At 44.7% G+C, this 19,798-nt stretch overlaps 2 protein-coding genes across 2 annotated transcripts in view; both read left to right on the top strand.

The window, feature by feature from the left end:
- The window catches only part of LOC138663272 (oocyte zinc finger protein XlCOF8.4-like), an 82,407-nt gene extending 65,944 nt beyond the window's left edge, over positions 1–16,463 (top strand). The window contains exon 7 of the mRNA XM_069749448.1: positions 16,329–16,463. The gene's annotated coding sequence lies outside the window, so the exon portion shown is untranslated. The remainder of the gene's footprint in view (positions 1–16,328) is intronic.
- A 14-nt stretch (positions 16,464–16,477) lies between these two features.
- On the top strand, positions 16,478–17,365 carry LOC138666434 (oocyte zinc finger protein XlCOF22-like). The gene has a single exon (XM_069754655.1). It carries the CDS (start codon positions 16,478–16,480, stop codon positions 17,363–17,365), a length of 888 nt encoding a protein of 295 aa, XP_069610756.1.
- Positions 17,366–19,798: the final 2,433 nt, after the last annotated feature.

Genomic DNA, 19,798 nt, shown 5'->3' with positions numbered 1-19,798 from the left:
AGATTGCTTACAGCTGGAAACTAGGAGTCAGAAATGCTACAAGGGGCGATTCCCATGATGTTCCTGTGTCATTTGAGCAGTGTTTCCATCATTTCCAGACGTTTTTAGACCTTAAAAGGACCCCTGGGGGATTGTGGTAAAAATACTCGGGTTTCCCATAGAGTTACATTGGGCTCGTTGCTCGGGTCGAGTACCCAAGTGTTCCAATTTGCTTGACCCAAGCAACGATCACCACCACCGCATTTTAGTGCTCGCTCATCACTAGTAATCACAGAACCACACAAAGCCCTCCCACCTGCCTCCCACATTCCCACTCCGAAGCACGAGAATCTCTTTAACTCAAAACTACAAATACAGATTAAACAACCACAAAATGGATTTAATCAACCAAGGTATCATTGTAATCAGTATAACGGCGCCAACCTGACAGTGTCTGTAGGTTACTGTGCACAATCCTGCTGACAGGGACACTTTAAGAAATCTCAGCTCTGCACTACTATACACAGTTACATAGTAACATAGTAACATAGTTAGTAAGGCCGAAAAAAGACATTTATCCATCCAGTTCAACCTATATTCCATCATAATAAATCCCCAGATCTACGTCCTTCTACAGAACCTAATAATTGTATGATACAATATTATTCTGCTCCAGGAAGACAGCCAGGCCTCTCTTGAACCCCTCGACTGAGTTCGCCATCACCACCTCCTCAGGCAAGCAATTCCAGATTCTCACTGCCCTAACAGTAAAGAATCCTCTTCTATGTTGGTGGAAAAACCTTCTCTCCTCCAGACGCAAAGAATGCCCCCTTGTGCCCGTCACCTTCCTTGGTATAAACAGATCCTCAGCAAGATATTTGTATTGTCCCCTTATATACTTATACATGGTTATTAGATCGCCCCTCAGTCATCTTTTTTCTAGACTAAATAATCCTAATTTCGCTAATCTATCTGGGTATTGTAGTTCTCCCATCCCCTTTATTAATTTTGTTGCCCTCCTTTGTACTCTCCCTAGTTCCATTATATCCTTCCTGAGCATCGGTGCCCAAAACTGGACACAGTACTCCATGTGCGGTCTAACTAGGGATTTGTACAGAGGCAGTATAATGCTCTCATCATGTGTATCCAGACCTCTTTTAATGCACCCCATGATCCTGTTTGCCTTGGCAGCTGCTGCTTGGCACTGGCTGCTCCAGGTAAGTTTATCATTAACTAGGATCCCCAAGTCCTTCTCCCTGTCAGATTTACCCAGTGGTTTCCCGTTCAGTGTGTAATGGTGATATTGATTCCTTCTTCCCATGTGTATAACCTTACATTTATTATTGTTAATCCTCATCTGCCACCTTTCAGCCCAAGTTTCCAACTTATCCAGATCCATCTGTAGCAGAATACTATCTTCTCTTGTATTAACTGCTTTACATAGTTTTGTATCATCTGCAAATATCGATATTTTACTTTTCTCTTTAAATGTGTAATATTTCTTATTGATAACTCATCTGACAGAAAATATTGGAGCTTACTAGTGATGAGCGAGTATACTCGTTGCTCAGGTGGTCTCAGAGTATTTGTTAGTGTTCGGAGATTTCATTTTCATCGCCGCAGCTGAATGATTTACACCAGAGGTGTCAAACTGCAATCCTCAAGGGCTGCAAACATGTCATGTTTTCAGGATTTCCTTGTACTGCACAGGTGATAATTTAATCACCTACACACATAATGATTACAGCACCTTGTGCAAAGCTAAGGAAATCTTGAAAACACGCATGGTTTGCGGCCCTCGAGGAATGCAGTTTGACACCCCTGATTTACACCTCCTAGCCAACCTGAGTAAATGTGGGGGTTGCCTGGTTGCTAGGGAATCTCCACATGTATTCAAGCTGGCTAGTAGCTGTAAATCATTCAGCTGCGGCGATGAAAACTAAATCTCCAAGACACTTACAAATGCTCAGAGACCACCCGATCGTGCTCTGGAGAACCCGAGCAACGAGTATACTCGCTCATCACTAGAGCTTACGATAGTTCAGATTGTGAAGTCACCGAGACCCAAACACAAATTACACCAGAGAGGTTTCACCACTTGTTACTCATTTATTATTGATGAAGACTGTTGAGTTTGATAATACAGTAGATGTGTTATTGTCTATAGTCACAGTTTTCAACTACAGTGGTTAGTGTCCAAAATACTCTGATTTAACCTTTTCCCGTAGCCAGTTTTGTGTTCCTGATCAGGCCCCATTTTTAAAATCTGACGTATCACTTTATGTGGTGATAACTTTGGAATTATTCACAAAGGTTAAACGAAAACAAATGGATCTTACAAATTATTTTCCAACTTCGCATAATACCCTATATGCGGTTGTACACTACTGTCTGGGCACATGGCAGTGTTGAGAAGGGAAGGAGCGCCATTTAGTTATTTGAATGCAGATCTAGCTGGAATAGTTTGCAGACACAATGTACAGTATTGGGGGCACTGTTTGTGGTCACCTGGCATCTCAAAAGATATGCTTTCCATATCTCAAGGATTGCCTCTCTCATCGCTCTTTAACACTCTTACATGGATCTGGACACTGGGACTCTTAGGCTTGGACCGTGGTGTTACTTGCTATTCTGTGGTGTTATATGGCAAGAAGAATAGTCAGGTAGCTGGGTCAGAACCAGAAGGACAGAATCAGAAGATACAAGAGTATTCAGTAAGCGGGCCACGGTCACAACAGGACACAAATACACAAGCAGCGAGCTGAGCACAGAGGACTGAACCACAGGAGAATAATGCTGTAACTGGCAGATTCCGGCAATATTCTTTGACCTTTAGTAGGGTGTGGTACTTTCCAATTGGCTGAAGTAGGGAGCAGATTACTCCAGCTGGAACAGATCCCAGATGAAATCGGACACACCATAAACAGAAACCCTAATATAACTAAATGACAAAAAACGAGAATAGTCAAAATCCCCATAAAGTGATTCCATGTTATAAAATAATTCACTGATGGTTATAATCTATAGTAGAAGTGAATATTTTGACTCCACAGCCACTTTCTGGAAATTAACATGTAGTGGATATAATCCCCACCTGGTATGATCATCCACTAAGCTCTCCTGCTTTGTCTGTCTATATGAAGTGCTTATAATCCCCACCTGGTACGTCACCCCACTTTCCACACAGACTCTTACCTCTGCTCCTAGTATTCACATGGTACGTCTTTCAACTAAACCCAGCTTTACCCCAGTGTTATTTATGGCCTTGTTTACTTTGGCTTGATTATATGCATCTGGTCCACTCTTAATTCTCAGACCAGAATGAACAGAGACAACTCCTCTCTGCTTCACAACTGAATGCACTTTGTAGCACATATATTGCATAGCTCCAGTCTGCCAAGACTTTAGGCTGCAATGTGTATCCTATAAGTGTATCATACAAGTGTGAAGATCAGAATTAAAACCAAAAGGGAATTGAAGGGAACTGGACAGTCACTGTAAACAATGTTTGTTTGTTTTCACTCTCCCCCTTCTAATCCTTTACATTGGGCTAAAGGTACCGTCACACTAAGCGACGCTGCAGCGATACCGACAACGATCCGGATCGCTGCAGCGTCGCTGTTTGGTCGCTGGAGAGCTGTCACACAGACAGCTCTCCACCGACCAACGATGCCAGTAACCAGGGTAAACATCGGGTTACTAAGCGCAGGGCCGCGCTTAGTAACCCAATGTTTACCCTGGTTACCATCGTTAAAGTAAAAAAAACAACCACTACATACTTACCTACCGCTGTCTGTCCCCGGCGCTCTGCTTCTCTGCTCTGGCTGTGAGCACAGCGGCCGGAAAGCCGATGTTTACCCTGGTTACCAGCGAAGACATCGCTGAATCGGCGTCACACACGCCGATTCAGCGATGTCAGCGGGAGATCCAGCGACGAAACAAAGTTCTGGACTTTCTTCCCCGACCAGCGATATCACAGCAGGGGCCTGATCGCTGCTGCCTGTCACACTGGACGATATCGCTAGCCAGGACGCTGCAACGTCACGGATCGCTAGCGATATCGTCTAGTGTGACGGTACCTTAACTCCCCTAATCCCTACTCTTAGTAAGGAACTGTTCATCTCTTCTTCAATCCTCCCTATCCATCTCACCTCCTCCTCTGAACTGTTCCTCAACATACAATGTTCTGTCTCCAAGCACAGACAGTCCCCCTCATGCCCTCTCCTGCTCCCACCTGCTAACACTTTCTCTGCTCCTCCTCACTGCTGGTGATATCTCTCCAAATCCTGGTCCTCCTCACTACAACCCAACAGTCATTTCTACCTCTCATCCATGCTCTCACAAATTTCTGTAACCTCTCTAACCTTATACCCATTAGCCCAGCCCCCGCCTCCCCAAGTCCCACTAACAGGAGCTCTGTGGAACGCTCGCTCTGTCTGCAACAAGCTTTCCTACATCCATGATCTTTTTGCTACTAAGAAAAACACCAAAAAAAGGAAAAATTCAAGAGAACACACCAAAAACAGGCAGAGATGCTTACCTGTCTAAATAGGCCTCAATACAATTGCACAGACATTGTGCAGCGGACCCAAATAAAATGTCAAATGTACAGGTGCAATACCTAATGAAACAGCCAGCCTTCAATCGGGGATTGGCCGTCTGGTACACCAATGCACTAAGATATATACTCTGTATGTGGCGTGTTCACACAAGGAATGCAAAGCATCTGGCTCCAGCCTAGTAATAACACCCTATGGCGGGCTGCCCAGTGCTACAATGCACCCTGTGTGAACAGAGGCCACAGTGTACAGAACCATTTGGGCCCAACTGCACCCTGCAAAAAATATAACGTGCAAAACAAAACATATAAATATATGCAAGGTATTGGTTGATATTCTGGCCATAATATGTAAGCCGGCAACGCGCGGCAGTTGGGCCCAAATGGTTCTGTACACTGTGGCCTCTGTTCACACAGGGTGCATTGTAGCTCTGCATTCCTTGTGTGAACACGCCACATACAGAGTATATATCTTAGTGCATTGGTGTACCACACGGCCAATCCCTGATTGAAGGCTGGCTGTTTCATTAGGTATTGCACCTGTACATTTGACATTTTATTTGGGTCCGCTGCAACCTGTCTGTGCAATTGTATTGAGGCCTATTTAGACAGGTAAGCATCTTTGCCTGTTTTTGGTGTTTTCTTTTTGCTACTACCAAACTTTCCCTCCTCGCCATCACCGAAACCTGGCTCACCCCTTCTGACACAGCCTCTCCTGCTGCACTTTCGTATGGTGGATTCCACCTTTTTCATACACCCCGCCCCAGCAGCAAGCATGGTGGGGGAGTTGGTTTTCTCCTGTCAGGTAACTGCTCCTTCACCCCAATCCAATTACCACCCTCTGTTACCCTCCCTTCCTTTTGAGGTGCACATCTACTCCCCCTCCAACCTCCAAATGGCTGTCATTTACCTCCCCCCAGGGCCAGCCACCACTTTCTTTGACCACTTCACCAACTGGCTACTTCATTTCCTCTCCGCTGATATCCCCACTATCATCTTGGGTGACATCAACATCCCCATTGACACTTCCCTCTCAGCTGCCACTAAGCTTCTATCTCTCACTTTTTCGTTCCGCCTCTCTCAATGGTCTTCTACAGCCACTCACAAAGATGGCCACAAACTAGACATCCTCTTCCCCCGCCTCGCCTCCCAATCTATCCTCTGTAACTCACCTCTTCCTCTTTTTTTTTTTTTTTTATTAAATAGATTTTTATTGAAAGCGAATATGAACAATACAATTTATGCATTTTCCAGTATATTACAAAATTTTTACATTTTCCAAACCCCCAACAATCCCAACAAAACCCAAACCTCCCCCTCCCCTGACAGCTCATACCCAGTTATACTTTGTTACCAGTATTGATGGCTCTTTGAGCCATTTGAATCACTTATGTCCGCTTGTTCTTTAGCACTCTCTTCCTTTCAGAGGCCCTCATCCTCCCATTTCCCATACCTACTATCCCAGCTCGAGCCACGGAGACCACATTTTATCAAACGTTTCTATTTTCCCACGTCTTTTGTATACCCCCCTTTCCAAATTGAGACCATGTTTAACATATTTCAGGAATTCACCCCTTGTAGGCGGCTCATCCTTGATCCAGTTCCTTGCTATTACCTTCCTTGCCATATATAATAGCCTAGCTATTGCTATCTTCCAGGTGTTATCCACTCTAATTTCCTCTACATGTCCCAGTATACACACTATCGGATCTCTCGGCACTCTGCATTTATACGCCCCTTCCACACGGCTCATTACCACCAACCAGAAAGCAACCAGTCTTGGACATGTCCACATCATGTGGTATATTCCTGCATTCTCAGTCTTACATCTCGGGCATTCAGAGTCCGCACGCAACCCCGCTCTGTGCAACACTTCCGGTGATTTATAGACTCTGTGCAAGATGTACAGCTGCGATAGTCTATACGGCTCGCTCAGTGACACTCGTGGAACCCACTCCAACACCGACTCCCAGGTTTCATCCTCCATTGGGCCTAAATCTCTTTCCCATTTCGCTCTCGCTTTTAGAGGGAAGTCTAGTAAATATGCATGTAGAAGGTCCTTATAAAGGGTGGTAATGACTCCCCTTGTGGACCCTTCCCCACATACGTATTCCAGAACTATGTCCTCCTGGATCTCAATACCACCGCCCTTGTTTTGCGCTTTAAAGGCATGTTTCATCTGAGCATATTGATACTCCCCAGTCGGTCTCAATCCAAACTCTCCCTGCAGCTGCGAAAAGGACTTTAATCCTTGTTGTTGAATTATCTGAGCCACCAAGTGGATTCCTTTGGCCTGCCACTCCACCAGCACTCCAAGAGCCGCAAACTCAACCAAATTATTATTAAGCCATATCGGTGTAAATTTAGTCAGCCCCGTAACCCCCCGAATATGTCGCAGTCTGGTCCATAATTTATGTATCAAAAACATAGTTGGGTATAATTTCCCCAATACTCCCAAGGAGCCATCCTCCAGACACTGCGCCACCGGTCTTCGGTTTGTCACCCTCTCCATCAAGTGTTGTACCGCACTGGTAGACGCTCCCCGCGCCCAGCCCTTCAAATGCTGGCTCTGGGCTGCAAGAAAATATAACTCAGGATTGGGTAAAGCCAATCCTCCATCTTCCTTGGGTCGCTGAAGCGTCTCCAGGCGGATACGTGGGTACCGCCTCCCCCATATCAGGCTTCTAAAAAGAGCATTAATCTGCCGGAATTTCCCACGTGGAATCCAAACTGGCGCATTATGTAGGACGTAAAGTAATTTGGGCATCAGAACCATTTTAATGAGATTAACCCTACCCACCACCGATAGGTGTAATTTATTCCACGCATCCACTTTTGCTTTAAGGGCGCCCATGAGAGGAGTCAAATTCCTATACAAAAACTCTGTAACTGGCATCGAGATCCATATTCCCAGGTATTTGAAAAGGGATGCCACCTTAAGCCGCCCCTCTCCCAATGGCTCACTTCTGCTCTCCTCCACCCCATCCACCTCGAAGAGGACCGATTTATCCCAATTTATCCTCAATCCCGACAAGGCTCCAAATTTCCCAATGATCTCGATAGCCCCATTCAAGGCTTCATCCGGGTCCGCCAGGAACAGTAAAATGTCATCTGCATATAACGCGATCTTCTCCTCAACACTCCCATATCTGAACCCAGGAACCTCATCCGATTGTCGGATCTTAGCGGCCAGTGGCTCCACAGCTAAGGCAAACAGAAGGGGCGACAGTGGGCAACCCTGCCTCGTACCTCTGGCCAACTTTATAGGCTGAGAAAGTTCCCCATTCACTCTAATTCTAGCTGTTGGTAGTGAATATAACAGTTGAGTCCATGCCACAAATTGCGGACCAATACCCATACACTTCAACACCCGCCAGAGATATCCCCACTCCACACTGTCAAACGCCTTATGGGCATCCAAGGATGCAATAACCCTTCGGCCACAGTTGTCAGACTTCAGCTGTAGGTTCATATGCAGCCTCCGCAGATTAACCGCTGTAGACCTGTCAGGCATAAAACCAGACTGATCCGGATGTACAAGGCTAGCAATGACGCTGGACAAACGGGTAGCTAACACCTTGGCCAAGAGTTTGACATCGATGGTTAACAGAGAGATTGGTCGATACGACTCAGGCTTCCCCAGATCCTTATCCTCCTTCGGAATAACCACTATAATAGCCTCCCTCATAGATGCTGGGAGATACCCCTGGCATCCAGCCTCCTCCAGTACTAACTTTAATCTGGGAATCAGCACTTCCTCCAAACTTTTATAGATTTCGGCTGGTAACCCATCAACCCCAGGTGCCTTCCCATTAGCCATAGACTTCAGCGCCCGACTCAGTTCCTCCTCGGTGATAGGGGCATCGAGGCTCACCCCATCCTCCTCACTCAATTTCGGAAGACCCAGACTCTCAAGGAAAGTCTCCGTATCTCCGGCTGACTCATTGACCCTGGAGGAATATAAGTCCGCGTAAAAGTCCGCAAAGACCTTTATAATTTCAGGTGTTTCAGATACCCTGCTCCCCCCATCTGAAACCAACGAATGTACATACGAGGTACCACGCTGAGCCGCGGCTACCACCGATAGCATGTGTCCCACTGTTTCTCCCTCCTGAAAATAAGCCACCCTCTGAAACTCCCGCTTCCTTTCAGCTTTTCCCAGCAGAATCTTTTCCATACAATTTTGCGCTGTTCTCAACCTTTTCTCTGCCTCAGAAGTCCCCAGCACTACCATCTCGTCCTCTGCGGCTTTCAGCTCCTCCAACGCCACTCTCTCCGCTTCCCTCGTCTTCCTCTTACACCTACTAATGTCTCTAAATAGTAACCCTCTCAGGTACGCTTTCATTGCATCCCAAACAGTTAGAGCATCTGTACTCCCATCATTTAAAGCAAAGAATTCCGTCACCTCCTTCCCTATACCGTCCAAATCAATACTCTGTAACCAGTTAGGATGGATCTTCCATTCTCTCCCACTTGCGGTCCGTGTCCCCAACAACCTAACCTCCACCTCAATTGGACTGTGATCCGAAAGGGCCCTCGGCAGATAACGCACCTCTCCCACCATTGTGTCCAACAGGCGGTTACCCAGCGCCATATCAATTCTGGATAGCGTAGCATGAGCCGGCGAGTAGCACGAGTACCCTCTCTCCCCAACATGTCTAACTCTCCATAGATCAATCATGCCTATTTCACGCACATAGGTACCAAATGTTGTAGTGTGCCCCTCCGACCTGTTCTGGGTGTTCTTATTTTTATCCCAAAAGTCATCACAGATATTGTTCAAATCCCCAATAATTAAGAGTGGTAGTGGTTCCCATCGTTGCACCCTCTCCAACACCTCCCTGATCTTCTTACTTGAATATGGAGGTGGAATATACATTGCCGCCACACACAATCTCACTCCATACAATATACATTGTATCACCACATACTGACCCTCAGCATCCACACATACTTTCACCTCTTCATACTGCACTCCCACCGGCACCAACACTGACACACCTCTTGAGTACGTCGAAAAGGTAGAATGATACCCTTTCTGTATCCAACGTCTATTCAGTACATCCACTTTCTCCTGTATCAAGTGCGTCTCTAGCAAGCATATCATAGAAGCCCGCTGATCCTTCGCATACTGCAAGCTCGCAGCTCTCCTAGATTTATCCGCCAGACCTCTCACATTCCAACTCAAAATCTTAAAGCGGTCCCCTATTATGTGACTCATCATCTTTAGTTATGTCTTTACTTCCCGTTCTGAGCTGTCTAACTTCCCTCCCCACCCTTACCCCTACCCCCCCTCCCCCACACCCCCCAATACTATACATTCTGCCTCTTATCAAGAGTGGGGCACCATCACCCATTGCGAACACTCTTGTTAACGTAACCTTCTCCTTCCGCCTCCCGCTACCGTTTATAACAGAATTCGGCGCAATTCTTAGAAGAACAATATAATTCAACCTGTATTAAATTACAACTGCAAGAAACTAAATAAACTTTTAGTACGCTGCACACCCTTCCTCCCTCGTACTTCTCCGCCGCATCAGCACACCCAGTACATTCCCTGAATAATACCCAGCTCCACCCTCCAACCTTCACATTTCAATTACCAGTGTACTGTCAGTCCATCTCTTTTTCCCCTTTTTGAAAGAATTAAAATACCTCCCGACTAACCCACCCCACATTTTCAATCTCCTTTCCCTTTAAGCTTTTTAGCATTAAGATCTATCCACTGGGTAGCGTCCTCCGGCGTCTGGAAAAAATGAATCTTATCCAGCGCTACCACTCTCAGTCGTGCCGGAAACATCATGGAGTATTGCACTCCCAGTTCTCTCAGCCGTCTCTTGATACCCGTGAACATCATCCGTTGTTTCTGTACCAGGGCGGAATAGTCAGGGTAAATAGCAACTCTTTGACCTCCAATTGTCAGATCCGTCATGTCTCTAGCTTTCCTCAGGATAATGTCTCTATCTCTGTAGTTTAGGATTTTGGCAAGCATGGTACGGGGATTTGCTCCAGGGACAGGTGGTTTCGGTGGGACCCTGTGGGCTCTTTCTACCGCAAATACTTTTGTCAGTGCTGCATCACCAAAGGTCTCAAGGAGCCAGCTTTCAATATACTCCGTGGGATTCCTCCCCTCAATTTTTTCAGGGACACCCACTATACGAATGTTATTTCTTCTGGACCTGTTCTCCAGATCCTCATTTTTTGCAGCCAGCTCCGATATTGCCTGAGTAAACTTCCTCTCCGCTTTCTGCAGCTGCACTATATGGTCTTCTGCCGTGCTCACTCTTTCCTCCACAGCCCCCACACGTTTGTCAATCTTCTGCAGGGCTGCATTTATCTGGGCTGTATCCCCCTTGACCTCCTGTAGCTGCTGGGTGAGGGATTGTTTGCATGATGATACCAGTGCAAAGACATCTCTAAGGGTGGGCTCTGCTCCTGACTCCTTATCTTCAGGTCCCCCTACTACCACCGCCATGTCACCATCCCTGCTCCCCTGTTGTACCTCCTGCTCCTCTGCTGGGCTTTCCTCCTCTCCTTCTGTGTCTGTGTCTGCTCCGGCATCCTCCTCTGCTTTTCCTGTGTTCCCTGCGGCCTCCACTCTAGCAAACTGCTGGAGCTTTGCCGCCGCCGACATTCTCTTCTGGCATGCCGCGTTGTCCTTCTCCGCCTTCTCTCTGGCGTCGGCGCCATCTTGGCTGATCCCAGCCTCGCCGGCTCCTGCATCTCTTTGCCTCCTCCTGGTCATATTTGTTGACCTCGAGGCCGCCTCTATTCACCGCCGCACTCCCGGGACTTTCCTGCAGCCGGTAAGCGCCTTGAATCGCCGCTCAGCTGCGGCTTATAAGGATAAATTGTGCGTTAGCAGCGGGAGCGCTCTGTCACACGTCCGCTCACATGGACGTTCAGGCCACGCCCTACCTCTTCCTCTTTCTGACCACAACCTACTCACATTCTCTTCCCTCTCCACTCCTTGTCTACAACCCCCAAACTTGCACACCCTTGCAGAAATCTTAAACACCTCGATCTACACACTCTCTGAATCCCTTCTCCCTCTTACAGAAATAAGTTCCCTACACAATGCGGGTGCCGCTGCCGCTCTATATAACACCACAATAGCTGTAGCTTTGGAATCTGTTGCCCCTCTCACACATACCAAAGCTCGCAAAATCAATGTCAATTTCGCTATTTCATCCTTCCTCTCCGCTAGATTTCTAAAACTTAACATGGACAAAACAGAATTCATCAACTTTCCCCCACCTCATGCGACCCCCCAACGAACCTATCCATTACAGTAAATGGCTGCCCGCTCTCCCTAGTCCCACAAGCTCGCTGCCTCGGGGTAATCCTTGACGCTGATCTCTCCTTCAAACCACATATCCAAGCCTTTTCCACTTCCTGCCACCTTCAACTCAAAAATATTTCACGGATTCGTACATTAGTAAACTAAGAATCTGCAAAAACCCTAGTCCAAGCCCTCATCATCTCCCACCTTGACTACTGCAACCTCCTGCTCTGTGGCCTCCCCTCGAACACTCTCGCACCCCTCCAATCTATTCTAAACTCTGCTGTCCGACTAATCCTCCTGTCCCCCCCATTCCCCAGCCTCCCCCCTCTGTCAATCCCTTTACTGGCTCCCCATTGCCCGGAGACTCCAGTACGAAAACACATAGAAAAAAGATCATGCCCATATATTGGGAACACCTCAGATTATATAAAAGTCAAAAAAGCTTTATTGGTAGGAATACACAGCACAAACAACAGTTAAAAACACTAAAATACAAACAGATACCTATACAAGAAACCATACCCTAGTATAGGGGAATGACGACTAGCACTTAGAGTCCCCTCCCCCCTTATTTTTCACACAGAAAACAATATGCAAATAATGTGCAAAAAATGCAAACGTGCAAAGTATGTGGAAAATACAAAGACTGGCTCCTAAGTAATAAACCATACAGGTCTCAATGTTCATATATCCAGACACAATGTGCAGATGGAAAACATATATGCCTAAACCGATGTCACAGTACTGTATGGGTGCAAAAAGATGTTAAATAACATCCTTGCAAGGAAAAATGCAATGCACAATGAATGATAGGAAAGCAGATGGATAAATATGCCCAGATACCATGAGTCCAGGAATGGAGATGGAGCCAGCATGAGCAGAGGGGGGGGGGGGGACCCAGGTGTGGGATAGGATACCACGCATATCGCCGCAAACCAGGCGGCTTCCTCAGGGAGAAATAGCATACTGTGCTGGGTTCCCAGCAAGTATATATACTTACAGTGATTTTTAGAGGGCGAGCACCTGTTCAAAAGGCTGATACCAATCAGGTGCACAGAGAGATGTAGGGACGCAGCCATCTTTGCCCTGCTCCAGACTGAAACAAAGCAACAGAAATATGCTGTGAACACGCGCATGCGCAGAAGGTGCAAGCCACATGGCGCATGTGTGAAGACAGATCGCACACAGGCGCAATGGGGCCGGAGATAATGCAGCGCAGCAAGAACACAGCGCTTGCGTACGCATTAAAAAGCCCAAAGATGAAAATAAATGTGCTGGTAAAAGAATGGTGCATGTACACACAGTCAAAGCCAGGGGTGTCAAACTGCATTCCTCGAGAGCTGCAAACAGGTCATGTTTTCAGGATTTCCTTGTACTGCACAGGTGATAATTTAATCACCAACTCATGCCAAAAAGGAAACAGAGAAGCACATTGCTAAGGAGAGTAAAACTAATCCCAAACTGTTCTTCAACTATATCAATAGTAAAAGAATAAAAACTGAAAATGTAGGCCCCTTAAAAAATAGTGAGGAAAGAATGGTTGTAGATGACGAGGAAAAAGCTAACATATTAAACACCTTCTTCTCCACGGTATTCACGGTGGAAAATGAAATGCTAGGTGAAATCCCAAGAAACAATGAAAACCCTATATTAAGGGTCACCAATCTAACCCAAGAAGAGGTGCGAAACCGGCTAAATAAGATTAAAATAGATAAATCTCCGGGTCCGGATGGCATACACCCACGAGTACTAAGAGAACTAAGTAATGTAATAGATAAACCATTATTTCTTATTTTTAGTGACTCTATAGCGACAGGGTCTGTTCCGCAGGACTGGCGCATAGCAAATGTGGTGCCAATATTCAAAAAGGGCTCTAAAAGTGAACCTGGAAATTATAGGCCAGTAAGTCTAACCTCTATTGTTGGTAAAATATTTGAAGGGTTTCTGAGGGATGTTATTCTGGATTATCTCAATGAGAATAACTGTTTAACTCCATATCAGCATGGGTTTATGAGAAATCGCTCCTGTCAAACCAATCTAATCAGTTTTTATGAAGAGGTAAGCTATAGGCTGGACCACGGTGAGTCATTGGACGTGGTATATCTCGATTTTTCCAAAGCGTTTGATACCGTGCCGCACAAGAGGTTGGTACACAAAATGAGAATGCTTGGTCTGGGGGAAAATGTGTGTAAATGGGTTAGTAACTGGCTTAGTGATAGAAAGCAGAGAGTGGTTATAAATGGTATAGTCTCTAACTGGGTCGCTGTGACCAGTGGGGTACCGCAGGGGTCAGTATTGGGACCTGTTCTCTTCAACATATTCATTAATGATCTGGTAGAAGGTTTACACAGTAAAATATCGATATTTGCAGATGATACAAAACTATGTAAAGCAGTTAATACAAGAGAAGATAGTATTCTGCTACAGATGGATCTGGATAAGTTGGAAACTTGGGCTGAAAGGTGGCAGATGAGGTTTAACAATGATAAATGTAAGGTTATACACATGGGAAGAGGGAATCAATATCACCATTACACACTGAACGGGAAACCACTGGGTAAATCTGACAGGGAGAAGGACTTGGGGATCCTAGTTAATGATAAACTTACCTGGAGCAGCCAGTGCCAGGCAGCAGCTGCCAAGGCAAACAGGATCATGGGGTGCATTAAAAGAGGTCTGGATACACATGATGAGAGCATTATACTGCCTCTGTACAAATCCCTAGTTAGACCGCACATGGAGTACTGTGTCCAGTTTTGGGCACCGGTGCTCAGGAAGGATATAATGGAACTAGAGAGAGTACAAAGGAGGGCAACAAAATTAATAAAGGGGATGGGAGAACTACAATACCCAGATAGATTAGCGAAATTAGGATTATTTAGTCTAGAAAAAAGACGACTGAGGGGCGATCTAATAACCATGTATAAGTATATAAGGGGACAATACAAATATCTCGCTGAGGATCTGTTTATACCAAGGAAGGTGACGGGCACAAGGGGGCATTCTTTGCGTCTGGAGGAGAGAAGGTTTTTCCACCAACATAGAAGAGGATTCTTTACTGTTAGGGCAGTGAGAATCTGGAATTGCTTGCCTGAGGAGGTGGTGATGGCGAACTCAGTCGAGGGGTTCAAGAGAGGCCTGGATGTCTTCCTGGAGCAGAACAATATTGTATCATACAATTATTAGGTTCTGTAGAAGGACGTAGATCTGGGTATTTATTATAATGGAATATAGGCTGAACTGGATGGACAAATGTCTTTTTTCGGCCTTACTAACTATGTTACTATGTTACTATGTTACTATTATTTGTGTAGGTGATTAAATTATCACCTGTGCAGTACAAGGAAATCCTGAAAACATGACCTGTTTGCAGCCCTCAAGGAATGCAGTTTGACACCCCTGGTCAAAGCACAGGTACCAGTACCTCCCATTCACATCATACAGCATACATACCGAACCAAAAAAATGCAGCTGCATAGATGGTGCAGATAGAGCATGGTGGTTAGACTTAGAAACCTTAAGGAATAGCGATAATAAGCAACGGAGAGACAGAGCTATTGTGTTGCATTCTTATTCATTATTTATTATAATGTGAAAAAAGTATAATGTATAAAGAATACAAAAAAAAAGGAAAAGTCCCGGCCTGTCTCCCATGCTGATGCTTGCCTGGCCCTAAGCTGCTTAGCAACTGCAAACAGACAAGAACGAGCACATTAGACTTAAATGGCCATTGAATACAGATATCAAAGCGTAACCCTATGCCTTTCTGACTGAATATTCTGAAAATATATTGGGCCAAATAACCCACAAATATATATTTTTTTAAATTGATGCAATGGTTAGTTTATTATCCTTGCAGTATGAGATTCCCCAAATATGGGGGGAATGATAGACACATACCACGGCCTGAATGTGAAATGGTCCAGAGCAAAGAACCAGTAGAAAGCTGTAGTTAGAAACAGCCAGTTGGTCAATCACAAAACCCGAGGTAAGAAATGATAAAGAACCCATGCAGTAATGTACCGTATAATGAAAAATGGAGGCTGGATTGCTGGAAAACATCACCGAAACGGTGTGAGATTTAGCAAGGCGAACTGTTATAAAGTTTTCCAGAAACAGGGAATCCATAGGTCCTACAGAGTGAATCCAATACATGGTATCATAAGGGTTGTCCCGGAGATTTCCCACGGTAATAGTAACCAGGCACCGTGTGTCCAATACAAGGCTGTAAAAAACAGCCAGTTGGTCAGTCAAAAACAGAATAAAGGAGATGGTTTCTTTTTATTCGATATTTGGGAGGCAGAATGAACAAACAGTTGAATGCTACGCTCTACTGGTTCATCCAACAAGGTTTGATATTAGGCTGTGAACTGTCATTGTCTTGGTAAATAATTAAAGTTTTTTACATAGCTTGCCATTTTTATGGACAGTTTAATTAGAAATGTTCAAAAATATAAAACTCAAAGATATTTTATTAAAAAATAATTGTTTTTTTTATCTTAGCAGATGACTGTACCAGGAGATCAGAGGGACAGCTGACATCTTCAGTTTTTAAATCTGATGATCTTGAGATCCTACAAGATACAACAGAAGTGATTGCTTTTACTACAGATATACAGTCATCCATTCACATCAAAGATCTGTCATTTGATCCTATGAAACAGGTCCCATCTTATGATTCATTACTGACTACTAAGGAAAATCAAAGTCCCAAAAGAGGCATTAAAAAACAAACTGATCATAAAGTAAAGAAGTTATATTCATGTTCAGAATGTGGGAAATATTTTACACTGAAGTCACATTTTCTTAACCACAAGAGAACTCACAAAGTAGAGAAGCCTTTTACCTGTCCAGAATGTGGGAAATGTTTTAACTGGAAATCGGTTCTTGACATCCACCAGAGAACTCACACAGGGGAGAAACCTTTTTCCTGTTCAGAATGTGGGAAATGTTTTGCACGTAAATCATGTTTTGTTAATCACCAGAGCACTCACACAGGGCAGAAACCTTTTTCATGTTCAGAATGTGGGAAATGTTTTGCACGTAAATCATATTTTCTTAACCACCAGAGAGCTCACACAGGGGAGAAACCTTTTTCATGTTCAGAATGTGGGAAATGTTTTGCACATAAATCACATTTTGTTCAGCATCAGAGAGCTCACACAGGGAAGAAGCCTTTTTCCTGTTCAGAATGTGGGAAATGTTTTAACCGGAAATCTGTTCTTAATGGCCACCACAGAACTCACACAGGAGAGAAACCTTTTTCATGTTCAGAATGTGGGGAATGTTTTGCACGTAAATCAAATCTTATTAACCACCATAGAACTCACACAGGGGAAAGGCCTTTTTCCTGTTCAAAATGTGGAAAATGTTTTAGCTGGAAATCGGTTCTTAATAGCCACCAGAAAACTCACACAGGGGAGAAGCCTTTTTCCTGTTCAGAATGTGGGAAATGTTTTAACAAGAAATCCGATTTTGTTATACACCAGAGAACCCACACAGGGGAGAATCCTTTTTCCTGCTTATATTGGCCTGCCATCTAGATGAAGCAGAGCTGAACCTGTGATGAGACTAATGGATTAAAAGCATCTCTGCGGAAAGGTGAGAAACTTTGTTGTTGTTTTTTTTTTTTAACCTCTTTTGCAGATGCCAATGGCATCAGGGGAATGGGCGCGGTTGTAAGTATGGTTTAGTTAAGAATATGAAGTAGGTGTCTTTCTTTCAATTAAAGGACTTTATCTGAGTGTCTGTGTTTTCTTACAATGTGACTATGGGGTTAGTAATGGGGGTGTCTTATTGATGCCTCTCCATTACTAACCCCGGGGCTTGATGTCACCAGACAATACAAAGGTAACATCAACCCCCCCAACTATTACCTCACTTGCCATCGCTTCAGGGCAAGTGGGAAGAGCGAGGCTAAGTGCCAGAATTGGTGCATGTTAGAGAAGTGCCACTTCTGGGGAGGCTGAGAGCTGATGTTTTTAGCCTGGGGGGAGTATCCATAGCCCCTTCCTAGGCTAATAATATCAGCCTGCAGCTGTCTGCATAGCCTTTGCTGGTTGTGAAATATAGCGGACCCCACATCATTTTTTCGGGGGGTCTCCCATTTTGAAAGCCAGTAAAGGTAAGTAAACAGTTGTGAGCTGATATTGACAGCCTGGGATGCTCCATGGGTATTCTCCCCTTCCCAGGCTATAAACATCAGCCTCTGGCTTTCCCTTTCCTGGTTACGAAAATTGTGTCGGAGCCCACACCATTTTTTTCCAAAAAAACATTATTTTATTAAATGCATGTACAGTAATTTGCACACACACTGTACTAATTGTATTTGCAGCTGACATCTATATATCTTCCTATTTACTGTATGTAATCCATCTCTTCTATCCTGTCGGCTCCGGCAGTGATTTTACAGAACCCGGCAGATGCATTACTGGCTTTACTTCTATCTATCTATGCAATATAAATACATATATATGTGTGTCACTGACCTCTATATATGTATTCTATATGTATATACCTATTCTAACCTGTAACTCTGTGATTATACTGTACGTGGCAGATTAATTGCCGGCTTCTATTCTATCTATCTGTGTTTTGAAGAATATTTCCTTTGAAAGCGATGTGTAAATTACAGAGAATTGCTGTATGTAAAAGTTCATGTTAAATTCGAAATGCAATCGGATAGCAATCACACTGCATTCGGATGTCAATCCGATGCTAGGTGTGAGAAATCAGAATGCACTCGCATTACTCTCCTGCGACTCTAGGCAGGGAGACTCGGACTGATTTTTCACACATAAAGTGTGACTCCAGCCTAACAAGGAACTCCTCATTGTCTGATATCACATTGATCACATAAATATAGATTATACTGATCATATACAGTGGGGCAAAAAAGTATTTAGTCAGTCAGCAATAGTGCAAGTTCCACCACTTAAAAAGATGAGAGGCGTCTGTAATTTACATCATAGGTAGACCTCAACTATGGGAGACAAACTGAGAAAAAAAAATCCAGAAAATCACATTGTCTGTTTTTTTAACATTTTATTTGCATATTATGGTGGAAAATAAGTATTTGGTCAGAAACAAAATTTCATCTCAATACTTTGTAATATATCCTTTGTTGGCAATGACAGAGGTCAAACGTTTTCTGTAAGTCTTCACAAGGTTGCCACACACTGTTGTTGGTATGTTGGCCCATTCCTCCATGCAGATCTCCTCTAGAGCAGTGATGTTTTTGGCTTTTCGCTTGGCAACACGGACTTTCAACTCCCTCCAAAGGTTTTCTATAGGGTTGAGATCTGGAGACTGGCTAGGCCACTCCAGGACCTTGAAATGCTTCTTACGAAGCCACTCCTTCGTTGCCCTGGCGGTGTGCTTTGGATCATTGTCATGTTGAAAGACCCAGCCACGTTTCATCTTCAATGCCCTTGCTGATGGAAGGAGGTTTGCACTCAAAATCTCACGATACATGGCCCCATTCATTCTTTCATGTACCCGGATCAGTCGTCCTGGCCCCTTTGCAGAGAAACAGCCCCAAAGCATGATGTTTCCACCACCATGCTTTACAGTAGGTATGGTGTTTGATGGATGCAACTCAGTATTCTTTTTCCTCCAAACACAACAAGTTGTGTTTCTACCAAACAGTTCCAGTTTGGTTTCATCAGACCATAGGACATTCTCCCAAAACTCCTCTGGATCATCCAAATGCTCTCTAGCAAACTTCAGACGGGCCCGGACATGTACTGGCTTAAGCAGTGGGACACGTCTGGCACTGCAGGATCTGAGTCCATGGTGGCGTAGTGTGTTACTTATGGTAGGCCTTGTTACATTGGTCCCAGCTCTCTGCAGTTCATTCACTAGGTCCCCCCGCGTGGTTCTGGGATTTTTGCTCACCGTTCTTGTGATCATTCTGACCCCACGGGGTGGGATTTTGCGTGGAGCCCCAGATCGAGGGAGATTATCAGTAGTCTTGT

The sequence above is a fragment of the Ranitomeya imitator genome, chromosome 2 (assembly GCF_032444005.1).
Source record: "Ranitomeya imitator isolate aRanImi1 chromosome 2, aRanImi1.pri, whole genome shotgun sequence".
NCBI classification, from domain to species: domain Eukaryota; kingdom Metazoa; phylum Chordata; class Amphibia; order Anura; family Dendrobatidae; genus Ranitomeya; species Ranitomeya imitator.
Note: the sequence above shows the minus strand (reverse complement) of the source record. Positions and strands in the feature narration are given on the sequence as shown.